The sequence below is a fragment of the Sciurus vulgaris genome (genome assembly GCF_902686455.1).
Source record: "Sciurus vulgaris genome assembly, chromosome: 3".
In the NCBI taxonomy this organism is placed as follows: Eukaryota; Metazoa; Chordata; class Mammalia; order Rodentia; family Sciuridae; genus Sciurus; species Sciurus vulgaris.
The window spans coordinates 112,753,437-112,766,484 of NC_136463.1; the positions used below are offsets into that span (position 1 = coordinate 112,753,437).

At 39.6% G+C, this 13,048-nt stretch overlaps 1 protein-coding gene across 3 annotated transcripts in view; it reads left to right on the forward strand.

Moving 5' to 3' along the window:
• Window positions 1–13,048, forward strand: part of UPP2 (uridine phosphorylase 2) — a gene marked incomplete at its 5' end in the record, with an annotated part of 41,547 nt that overhangs the window by 16,695 nt on the left and 11,804 nt on the right. For all 3 annotated transcript variants that reach the window (XM_079131825.1, XM_079131824.1, XM_079131826.1), the window contains 4 exons: window positions 82–240; window positions 2,862–2,976; window positions 5,349–5,558; window positions 7,604–7,750. In XM_079131825.1, the coding sequence (XP_078987951.1) occupies window positions 82–240; window positions 2,862–2,976; window positions 5,349–5,558; window positions 7,604–7,750 (631 nt within the window). The remainder of the gene's footprint in view (window positions 1–81; window positions 241–2,861; window positions 2,977–5,348; window positions 5,559–7,603; window positions 7,751–13,048) is intronic.

Genomic DNA, 13,048 nt, shown 5'->3' on the forward strand with positions numbered 1-13,048 from the left:
TAAATTTAAAACATTAGAGTTGAAAACTGACCCTTGGTTCTTATCCCAGCTACTATGTCAGGTATTTATTTTTATTAACAGTTTGTCTGCGTTGGTGGCAGCCCCAACAGAATGAAAGCATTTGCAGTGTTTATGCACAAGGAGCTCGGACTGGAGGGAGATGAAGAAGATGTTAAAGACATCTGCGCTGGAACAGACAGATACTGCATGTTCAAAACCGGTCCTGTGCTCTCCATCAGTGTAAGTGTGCAGTGGCTGCCTGACACCTGACCTTCCTAGTTTGGGGAACAAAGAGGGAACTTTCTGAACACAGTTCTTTCCCCTCTGCTTTGCCTTCTTACGCAATCAACCAAGTGTCCAGGTATGACATTTCATTCTTGGAAAAAGTCCTCAGGGCAGAGCATAGCATGAAGTGTCACTTTAGTTTCTAGTTATCACTTAGTTATTCAAGTTAAGGGGGGAAAAAAAACCCTTCAAAGCACACACTCTCTGCCTCTATTATGTAACTAATTAATACCCTCCCCTCCCTAGTGTTTTTTTGTTTTTTTGTTTTTTTTTTTTCTCTCCTCTAGTCCTTATCCAGCTTTGCAAATTTTGAGTTTTCAGTGCACAAGGGCCAATTTTCAGGATTGCTAAAGCAGGGCCGTTTCACACTACAATAAACTTGCTGAAAAGCTGCTGGTGCATTTCCACCAAGCTCCTGTGAATTGCTCTCCCCTCATTTAGAATATGTTAACAGATCTGGACACATACAGTGTCTTAAGACAAAACAGAAGTGGAATGATTAGCAGTTTTAGGGGACATGAAGACCATTTCTCTTAAGTGGCTTGTACTTAGGTGGGTGGCTGTGCATGGGCACCCAGACTGCCTTCTTGGCTTGTCTGTCCTCAGAGAGGTGAGTCCCTCACGTATCTGGACACTGAAGTTCTCCTAAGGGGACAGGTAGGTGGGCAAGGGAGTAGGGGGAGAGTACTACAGAAATGTGCCAGTTCTAAGGAGCTGAGTAGGAAGTGTGTCTGCTCTAGGGGACAGTCACATCCACTGATCACTCAGATCACTCAGAGTACTCATTGGTGCAGTGTGGGTGATCATGGCTAGAAGTCTGGGATAACAAAGGAAAAAGTATTTAATGTAAATGGGGCAACCAAGTTGATCTCCCCCTTAGGCAAGAGTGCCTGAAACCTGCTCCAGGCGCAAATGGCAGAATTGATTCCTTATTTACTTGTTGATTCAATAAACAATCATAGAACATCTTCATTCAAAGGAGGTTAAATATCCTCTAATCTTGGCAAATCTTGTCTACTAACTTTTCTGGTCTTTTAGATCAAAACTGTCCTTTTGTGGTACAATAAATGGGTAAGGACAAAAAAGTAAGATTTATTAAAAAATGGAACTACCATAAATGAGCAGTAAAGCTTCAGAATAAAACATGAACATAGCAATAGATGAACCCTGCTTTCCTGTCAAAGAAAAGGTCAGCCAATTAGAAATGAGTCTTAGTAGGCAGGTAGGGGATTTTCAATAGGGACCCCTTTGAAAATTCCTCCTTTCTAGTAGCTGCTGAAGAGTGTGTGTGTGTGTGTGTGTGTGAGAGAGAGAGAGAGAGAGAGAGAGAGTGAGAGAGAGAACAACTTTAACAGAAACACATGTCCATTTGTCATTTTATCACCATCTTGCAAAATAAGTGATAATCATAAACTTACCAAGTGGTGAATTTAGAAAGAAACCAGTAGATCAAACAATAATTTAATCTTCTTAATTTATTTTTGAGGAAATGATATTTGGAGGGTTTATTCATTAGTGACAAAATTCCCAACTTGTTAATCTTGAATATACAGATTGGTGCAAGTTTAATTCATGATCCCTCCTAGGAGGCTTATGATGCATTTAGAAGTTGGGTAACAAACTAGATGGGTTACAAAAAATGGTAAACGCAGAGGTTCAAATTCTCCATGGTTTAATATTCTTGATGGTGAGAAGGAAGAAAGTTAGGTGAAAACACTCAGACATGGCTCCATTGGTTTTCCAATGTCTTTGTGCCTCAAAGTAGAATACATAGAGGAACACATTTGACTCTCTGCTGTTTTGTTAGGAATGAAGTAGCCACCAACATACAACTATATTCCAATTTCTACAAATTATTGCATGGAAAATCTTTCTGGGGTGTTATTACAACACAGTGTAACTATTAAGAGCCACTAAATTCTCTAGACTGTGTTAACCATTCTAGTGACCTTAATTTTACTGCTCTAAATGCTGAAGAAAACCAGGGCTATGGTAATGATCTACAGCAATTTAAGCTCACCTACATGTTCAGAATAAGTTTCAGATTCTTAGGTAGGATTGGAATCCACACTTCTCCCTAAGAACACTTCAGAGTTCAAACAGAATTGTGCCAAGTAAACAAAGCCACAAGAGAACCATGAAATGGGTTTACTATTTCACTGACTATGGTTGAGACCGACATGAGCCAAAATTATGTTTCTTCTATATTGTCAATTGTGCAAAAAACTTCTTACATAGGTTCATCAAAAAGTGCTCCAGGGGGAGACAAGAACTGGCACTGCCCTGACACACCTGTACGCCACGCCATTTCCCACTTTTGCTCTTGACAAGCAGGACTGAACTCAATTTAACTGGCAACAAGTTGCCTCTCTCTGATCCTCACAGATGGACACATCCATCAGCATGTCATGTAGGCGTCAGTTAGAGATGACTTACATTTTCTGTAGCATTGGCAAAGTCTTAATGATTATGTAAATTTATCTGAGGGCTGTTAACTTGTAATGAAGGAAGAAAATGTGTCCTTTTCATGTATCCATTTGTGAGATGTGTGACAACTTCCTTTTTTCTCTTAACAGCATGGCATGGGCATCCCCTCCATTTCTATTATGCTTCATGAACTCATCAAATTACTACATCATGCACGGTGCTGTGATGTTACCATTATCAGAATTGGTACATCAGGGGGAATAGGTGAGATGGATTGATTTTTACCATTAAAACTGAGAGACTTTTATGTACATCCTTCTGTTCATTCAAAATACACCCACATACTCAGATCCCAACAAAAATCCAAATGGGACAAAAAAGTGTCAGGAGACTGGACTTGAGTGAATTTCAGGAAATTTGTTACATTTGTCTTCTTTTTTTCTCTATGGAAAACTGGAGGGAGACATCCCATTGTTCACTGCCAGAATGGTCTTTGATGTTCATATAGGAAAGAATAAAAGAATAGCTAGTAATATGTTTTGAGGGTAGAAAGCAAGTTTTGAGGTTGGCTCTGAAATTTTCTAAGTGACAGAAATAAGTGTGCTCAATTTTAAAAATTTCAAAGATGTGCCTGTTTTACCAGCTAAGTAAGCAGTAGGGAACAATACATCTGGGATAGCATTGTTACTAAGGTCACTCATAATTCTTGTGGGTTACAAGGATCTGTCTACATCATACCATCCTGACTATTGCAGTTGCCGTTTGATATTAATGAGTGTCTGTCATGGACAAGGCACTCTGGTGACGATCCAGCTCATGGTCATGGTCTTTTGTTTCCTGGCAACATGATATGTACTGCCAACAGACATTATTACCAAAATCACAATGAAGGTTTATGAATGCTGTCAAATTAAACCAGTGCACTGGTGTGAACACCTTCATTTCAGAGTTATATCCTACTCTTAGCTTATGAATAAGGTCCATTTGTTTGTTTTATTTTAGGCAGCACTGCATTTGGAAATTAAAGAGGTACAGCTTATTCTTTTGCTGACATGATCACTCCTTAAATGAGTGAACACACTTTGATAAAAAGAAAAGTACTTGGTTAAGTAGTATTTTTGCCTTTGAAAGACTTCTACCATGACATAAATGTTTTACTGCATCTAAGTATTGAGATGGCATGGTGGGTGCACACATTTCAATTTCCTTCTCAATTGTTTTCCTATTCTTAGGACATTATAAACAAATCAAGAAATCACTTGTTTGTCTTATTTAAAATGTATCTGATCCATGAAAGCTCCATCTTCAGAGGCCACCTTGGGTTTGTAGCTGGGTCCTATAATTAATTCAACTTTCATGGATATTGGAATTTATATCACCCAGGACTAGGCGATGCTTCATAGTAGGGATTGGCAAATTTTTCATGTGAATGACTAGGTAATAAATATTTTAGACTTTGCAGACCGAGTGGTTTCTATTGCAACTTCTGTGCTCCATATAATAGCTTGAAAACAGTGAAGGGCAGTATGTAAATGAATGTGTGTGACCATGTTGCAAAACTTTATTTACAAAGACAGGTGGGATTTGTCTTGTAGATTAGAGTTTGCAGACCCTATGCTCTATGACATCTCTAGGGAAGCGTTCACTCAATCAACAAATTTCAACTGAGTACCTGTAATGTGGCAAATTCAGTGTTAGACCTGGGGAACGGCAATGAATAGATATTATTCTTGCCTTTATACAGTTTATGTTCTCTCAGAGAAATGGATAAACAAGCAGCTGTAAAAAGTGTGGTGGGTGTGAGTACAGAGAGAGTCTAGGGTGCTCTCAAGATGTCTCCTTATTCAGCTCTAAATAGAAATCAGAATGAATCAAGAGCTGGTCACATCTGGGCCTGGGAAATTCAATGTAACCTACCTGTGTTACCTCTTAGTTGTTTGTATCTATTTTTTGTTTTCTCTGCATGGATTCAGACCTGTTGAAGGAAGTGACTGAAGCTGCCACCTGAAGGATGAGTGGGTGTCAGGGTGGTAAAAAGGTGTCAGGGAGGACAGGAGTGCAGGGACAGCAGTGGCTGGCAGAAGATGGTTCCTCCAGTGAGCCCAAGTCCCCTGAGCAAGCCAGATTGCAGCAATGGAAGGTCAGCCAAGTGGCCTAATTTACATGGAGTCAGGGCGGAGAGGGAGCAAATGTGATGAGAATCAGAAGGGAAAGAGGAGAGAAATGCCAAGAATTTATAGCAATCAAGGAGTTGCAGAGATTAACTATCAAGTAGACACATCACTTTATGAAAGCTACTTGCTGGCAGTCTCATTTAGTTTATTCCTGACCTAATTTATTCAAATTTGAGCCTGAAGGCTGGTACTAATTTGCATGTCCAAGAGTCATGTTTGTCTTGAAATCTAAACCCCATCACATTGTAAATGTGAATCCAGAAAGACAGCAAATGGAAATGCCTGTTCTGAAGGTTACTTAATTGCATTTAGAAAAGAAAATAATTTAAAAGATGAAAACAGGGAGGATCATTAGCAACCAGCATTAATTAATGTTGGCAGAATAGGTTACATACTATGTGTCACCAAAGTAAAGGCTAAATGACATTCTTCTGTAATCACTTATTTGTTCCCATATTGCAGGGATTGCACCAGGGTCTGTTGTAATAACAGATACAGCTGTAGACTCCTTCTTCCAGCCCCGGTTTGAGCAGGTCATCTTGGACAATGTTGTCACTCGAAGTACTGAACTTGACAAGGAACTGGCTGAAGAACTGTTCAAATGTAGCAAAGAAATTCCCAACTTCCCAACCCTCATCGGACATACAATGTGTACCTATGATTTTTATGAAGGTGAGAAGAATTTATAAACAGTGAAGGCAACAGAAGAATTTCAGCAACTCTTTGTTATTCAAGCCCATAATTTATATTAAAAACTTCACTTTATAAAATTAATATCTGTGGATTAAAAAAGGAATGAAAACAGCCTTTTAACTTGCTAAAGCATAGCAACATAAGGGCCTAATAAGCAGCAGAGAAACATGCAGAATTAATTTGTATTGAGAGTGGGTTTAATCCTCCAAGAACAAATTGAATACTAAAATGCAATTAGTGATGTTCACAGAATCTTATCTCTTGCTCATGCCTCTAAGTTAAATTGGTGCCTCTAGGAGAAGGGAGATATGCTGATTCTACATTTCTTCCATTCACTTGTATCTCAAAAGGGATCTGGTACATAGGGGACCAGGAAATGGGGAGAAATATTTGAGGGAACAAATCTTTCAGGGATGGGGTGGTCTCAGAGTGATGCCTTTATCTCTCAGTCATGAGGAAAGGGTTCTTACACCAAGTTTAGAGACAAATTGAAGATCACTGCCAAGCAGCAGCCCTTGGTCTAAGGGGTGAAGGGCTAGGCAGAAGTCCTTCAAGGAAAGACTCTGCTCATTCCAGAAGAAGGAAACTATAGGGTTGGTACCATGCTGTGGAGGACATTCAGAAAATCTTGTTGTGGTAGTTACATTCATATCAACATCACATGATTTCATTCTAAACTGCTTTTCCCTCTGGATCAAACTACATACTGAATTTTTAAAAAAAAATTATGAGTAGAGATAGGTTGCATTGTTTATACATTTTCCTTCAGGTTAGTAAATGTGTTTCATTACATACTGGTGATAAATAGGAGGGGTGTTGGATCTGACAGGATTAAGGCTCTCTCCTAGGCCTCTGGCTCACAGGCCCTTCATCTGGAGGGTTACCCACCAATGCATTTAAGATAGAGCTTGCAACTGGTGGCCCGTTAGAGTTTGTGGTTCTTTTTGGCCTGTGCCGTATGTTAAAAAAATGTGAATTATTTTGCCAACATTTTGACTTTCTAGAGATTTTTATATGAGAGTCAAGATTTTGGGCTTTTTGAAATAACATAAGGTAATATAAAAATACAGAAAATAAAATATGCATGGTGGCCCAGGCAAGCCCTGGCCCACACCTGGGGCCACAGGCACTGGTGGCACTACAGTCTCCAGACCAGGCAGACCCTCTCACTGACATTACCTGCTTGGCTTCTGTGGTGTCTGAGTCTGAATCAGCTGAAATAATGGTGTTAGAAGTGTTGTCAGCAGTGCTCAAGAGAACAGGGAGGAGCTGACTGCCAGGGTGGAAGTGACATGAAAGAGAGAGAAAAGGGGGGGGGGGGGGGAGGAAGGAAAGGGGACCCAGAAGAGGACTGTGCAAATAACAGATGACGATGAGGTATTCTTAAGCTGGGCCCTCCAGAGGAGTGGGGAAGGAGAAGAGCTCTGTTTTGGGGGGTGCACCTACTTCCTTCTGTTCCCACTAGTTGACCCCAGTGAAACTAAGTGATCCATGAACCCTGAGAGCAATCTGGAGAGGAAAAAGTGAGTGCAGAGGGGTGGCATGCAACCTGAGGGGAGTGTCAAGGGAGGAAGGTGGACTCCTGATTACCTTCAGTGGCTGCCGCTGTCACTGCAGTGTCCAAATCCCATCCTGGTCCTTAGGCCTCTTCCCTCCCAATTATACTACCTGGCCATCTCCCCATCACTGGGGCAGCCTGAGACTTCTTTCAAAGGGTATCTCTCTCAGCAAGTCTGCAGTTCCTGATGTCCATAGGCCCAGTGCTGGGTGCTAGGGCACTCAGTGGTTATACTGGGGCACTCAGCTATGGATGCCATGTTCTTCATGAGACTCTTGAGCTAGGCACAGCCTTGCTCCACAGTGTCTTCTGCTGGGAAGACTCAGCAGCCAGGCTTATCCCACCTGGGGAGCAGGCTTAAGGGATGGAGACTGCTGTAGATGCTGTGGCCAACAACAAGACTCCTGGCAATGCTACTGCTGCTGGTGGTCCATTAGGTCACTAAATGTTCTCCATTCTCTTTTAGGCCAAGGTCGACTAGATGGAGCATTATGCTCCTTTTCTAAAGAAAAGAAGTTAGATTACTTGAAAAGAGCATATAAAGCTGGTGTGAGGAACATTGAAATGGAATCTACAGTGTTCGCAGCCATGTGTGGACTCTGTGGTCTAAAAGGTAAGCTTTTCATGAGAACTGAGCATCCCATTCTTTTTACTAAAGCTATTCTCATTCTTCAGGAGAAGAAACAGGGGCCTAGCCATATATTACTTTGGGTTTAAAGAATGCCCTATAATTGTTTATAGTATACATTATCTCAGAATGTCTTGTGAGTGGACAGGACATTATTCTGATTATGCATATGAGGAAACAAACCTCAAGGGTCAAAATCAAGTTGCCCCAGGGCACCAGCTCATTGGTGATAAAGCAAAAATTTTGACAGTAAGTTTGGATTTTTTCATCTTGGAAATGGATGCTGTTTTCTATTACAATTGAATCTATTGAGAGGGATGCAAATAAGGTATTCATAAAATAGTCCATCCATCATCATTTTAATTAGCATAGTCAGGAAGGGTAGGAGAAGTGACACTTGGGAAAATGCCACGTGGACATCACATGGGAAGCACATTCTGGTAAATGTAAATCTGAGGTCAAAAGGCAGGAGCAGGCAGGGTGTGCTGGAGGAACAAGTTGGAAACCAGAGTGCCTCAAGGCAGGGGGGATGGTAGTGTTCGCTTGAGTGAAACTGGAAACCACTGGAGGGCTTTGAATAGAGAAGTGACCAGGTCTGACCTGCATTTTAGAAGGGTCACCCTGGCTGCTGAGCTAAGAACATACCAGGACCCAGCACAGAGCAGGGGCAGGAATGAGAAGACTGATATTCTAGGTTAGTGAGAGGTGATAGGTCAGGCTGAAAGCAGTAGAGGGGGAAGATGCAGTCAGGTTCTGGAAACATTTTGGGATAAATGCAATAAGACTTGTTGAAAATTTGATGCAAATTTTGGGAGAAAGGCAGGAATTAAGAATGTTTCCTAGGTTTACGGCCTGAACCCTAGGCCATAAACTGTGGATGAGGTTACCATACCTGGAAAAGAAAATTTGGGGATAATGACATCCAAATGGAGGTCAAGTAAGCAGGGGTACCTGTGAATCTGAAGTTCAGATGAGGGGTTTGGAGGAATAAAAGAGTAAGTCAACAGACAGCATATAGGTGGCCTTAAAACCATGCAATTGATGAGATCACATGGAGAATGACTGCAGACTCAGCTGAGAGGTGGGTCTCTGTTCAAACATCAGAAATTAGCCAGGGAGTGGCCATGATGTTAGCAGTACACACCAATAAAAAGAAAATGGAGGTAGACCTCAATGGACCAGAGATGCTTTATTAAGCAATGGAAGGGCAGATTTTCAAGGGGAAAATGGGGAGAGGCTCCAAAAAGGGTCTGGGTTTTATAGAATTTAGCAGGTCCATGTCATAGGAGGAGTTTAGGTGGTGGGCTCATTTAGGGCAGGCAGGAGGGTGGATAGGGGAGCAGATGTAGATAAGGGAAGTTTGCTGGGGCCTATTGTCTGTATCCTTCATTCCAGACTCTGAAAGGGTCTGATGAGACTCTGAAAGGTATAATGAGATGGGGTGACCTCATCATGTCTGGCTATTTCCTGCTGAGAAGGGGTGGGGCAGAGGATCCCCTGTCAGAGATTTGGAAGAGGATAAGGAGGTGGAAAGTATTTTAGCTTCCTATACAGTCCTGGAGGTTGAGGCTTTGAGGGCAGTGTAGAGGGAGGAAACTTTGACATTGTCTTGGGTGCTTTCTTCCTTCTGGGGCTCAGGAGAGTCATGGCATGAGTGAAGGAAGAGAATGGCTTCTGCATGTTCTTGGGAGGTCGTCTGGGCTGGACAGGCCACCTGGTAAAGAAGTTGCTTCTGTATAAAGTTAACAAAGCAGGGTGGGAAAAGATTATTACAAGAAAAAAGAGGATTAGAGGGATTAAAAGAGGGAGAAGCCAGGAACTCCACTGTTTTAGGAATTGGCTAATTCTTGTCTCTGCTGTTCCAATTGGTCCTGTAGTTGTCTAACCTTATCCCTTACCAGTCCTGATTGATTGACATAGAAGCAACATTCTTCCCCAAGGAAGAGGCAGAGGCCACCTCATTTAGCAGTAATGAGATCTAGGCCCTGATAATTCTGCAGGATGACAGACGCCAAGGAATTCAATTTATTTTGTAAAGTCAGTACCGAATCAGTGACCTGTTGGATATCTTCAATAACCCATACTGACAATTTTTTTATAGTAGTGAATAGAGTTTCCTAATCCCACTGCTCCAGTGCCAATCCTGGCAGATATCTGTAGCCCTATGAGTAAGGGGAAAAATTGAAGAGCTCTCTTGTGTGTGGTGTGAACTGTTATCAGGATAGGCAAACTTTGTTAGGTAAACCATCAATCTGAGGAGTAAGGAAGACCAAGGCACAGAGGCCATTCCAAATTTTGGTAGGCAAGGGGAAATATGAATCTCAAAAAGAAAAAAAATGCCTCAGTATTTTGGAGGGCACCAGAACTGTGGGGCTGACACAAATGTTTGTCTTAAGTTCTATTAAAAGAAATACTGTCTTTTCTTTTAAATGCCCAGGTATGGCTATATTTTGGTTATAACTGTTTTTGCTAGGAATTCAAGACCAAGTTGGTCAAATTGACCTTATTCCTATCTACTGTTAAGAATTAGCTGAGTTCTCTCAGGGGGTCACTCTTGGGAACTTGTGAGCAGCCTCTTAGCTTCTTCAGTACCATCTGCCAGGATTGGTCAGGGTCTCCTTGACCATGTGATTTCCCTTGGAAATATCAAGGATATCTCCCTTCTCCAATGACCCTCCTCTCTGCAGCATGTGCACTGGTTGGCTTTCTGTTCTCCAGGGTCTTATGAATTCCCTGATCAGAGGTCATGTGGCCCAGAGTTGCAGAACCCTTAGAGAAGTTCCCTTGCTCCCCGGGTTCAAATTGACTCAGAGGGCAAGAGCTAAATATTGGCTATTTTTTTCCTTCTTGGCCTTTTTGCTTTCTTAAGTTTAATCTCCAAGCCTTGGTCTTAAATATCCAGCAAGCCAGTTTCACCAGTCTAAAAGTAAGGGTACTGGGTTTTAACTTTAATATCTATAACTTTACAGTCATTCAACCCTTTTATTTAATTAGAGTCAGTATTAGTACTGGAAGTTAGCCTTATATCCTGTCTATGGATGATGGCCTACTATCTCAAATTAACTCAGGTTGTTATATTGAAAGTTGTATTTCTGTAAGGTGCTAACAGAAACAGTTAAAGTTTACAAGGAAAATACAAGAAATTAACAAGATTAAAAACAAATTGAGTTTGTATAATAGCTTATGAACTAAGAAACATAATTTTTATAATCCCAAACCTTAACTTTAAACCTTAGTTTGAAGAACATCAGCTTGGTAAAATACTCTTCTAAGTCTCATACTTTAAAGACTTATATACTTGGAAGATATGAATATATTTAGTATGTGAAAGGGTCAGTAATAACAGCATAATTACACTGATTTTTTATATTGACCAAATTTAGCTTTTAAAGAAAAATTCAGAATCTGTAACATAATGTAGTACTTTAAAATAACAGTTGTTGTTTAACCAGAGTTGTACAAACCCTAATTCCTTTAAGGCCAGTTGCTCTAAAGAATGAAACTTAATAGACACAAGAAATTATCTTGAGAGATAAGAGCAGATTAATGTTTTTATTTCTTTAACCCATAGAGGATTAAACTTTGGTTTATATCAGTACATTAATGTTTGACCTTAGGAAAAAGCCTTAAATAACTTTGTGCTAATTATATAGCAAACTTAGTTACACAAACTTTTTGAAATTTACCCTCCACAAACCTTCTGCAACTTACTTAGATATTTTTACAACTTTTTACTTTACCACACAAAAGACTTTCTTATCCTGAAACATTTCTTTTCCCCTCTACTCTCCATATTAAAATATATTTCCATACCCAGAAACTTGTATCTATTTCCTAGCTGTTAACCCTTTTCTTAATTCACACTCTGAAACAACCCTTATGCAATTTCTGAATTAGACAAATTACTCCACTTTAATAAGATGAAATGCTTTGTTTTTATGGTACTTTGGTTGAAGCCCAACTGAAACCTCTTATACTCTGCTTTTAAATTACACCTGATAGAATCTTAACTCTTAGTAACCATGTTTTCAGTGAAGACACAAAGCAATCTTAAACATTTTTCCATTTACCAAATATGAAAGTGCACATAATGTTTCAATATATTACCTTATGGAATTTAAGAAGAGTACTTGATTTTATATGTAGCAGTTAGCACTTTAACTTTGTAAATTAACCAGATGTCTATAACAAACACATTGATGATTAATCCTATTTATGTTAAATCTAATTTACTTATTTTTAACTATAAAAAAACAAGATATCAGACAAATGTATTTAACAGTATTAGCCATCTCTTCCTTGTTGAATAAAAATTCTAGGGACTATGGATATTACATTCTATCATTTTATGGAAACCAACACTCTGTTAATTGTCTGACCATCTATAAAGACTTGAGTTAGTAATGTTAAAGACATCTTTATTTTTATCTGTTTACCTAATTTAAATTGAACCTTTTAAGTCATGTGAACTAAAATATTTGGATCCATTTCTCATTTAATTTCTAATTTCTGAGCACTCATTTATCTTTACCAAGTTTGATACCATGTATATGATATATGAACACAGCACATATGTAGACACAACACAACACACAGGTGTGCACACATACACAAAATAGACAGGAGACAGATCTTATAGCTGTTTGTTGTAAGAGAAAAATTTCCCAATGTATTTGAGAACTAATCCCTGAAAATTGGTCTCTGATCGAAGATTGTAAAACTTATATAGTTAGATAAAATAAGACTGATCAGAATAATATATTAATTTAAGCATGCAGAATCAAATGTGAATTTGCCATAAAACTATGAGCTCAAAAATATAGAATTTAAAAAACAAGAGACCAAAAAACAAGAAGACACGTTTTGGTTCAGATTAGAGTTAGTGTAGATACTGAAAGAATGAGTCCTGAAATCCTTAGGTAAAGATTCTCAAGGTAAAGAAGACTTGATCATTTCATTTTCCCTCCCCATGTGGTAACAGCATTTGGAGAGGAGCTTGTTAAGAAAGCAGTGTGGTAAGATAAACAGCCATTTGGATCCCACAAATGGCCTGGATTTAAAAGTGACACATTTTTTTTTTTTTTCATTTCTGCCTTTCCATGACCTCTGACTGGGGCCTCACTCAGAGTGGAGGATGCTAACTAACTTTTTGATAACTATTTTAACTTTAGGGAGGACATTTGCCAGCTAGTTGTGCCCTTAAAGTTTTTTACAGGTTTCCTTTATCCCTTTGGGTCCTCATACTCACAGGACTATGATTTCATATTATGCTCCTCAATTTGA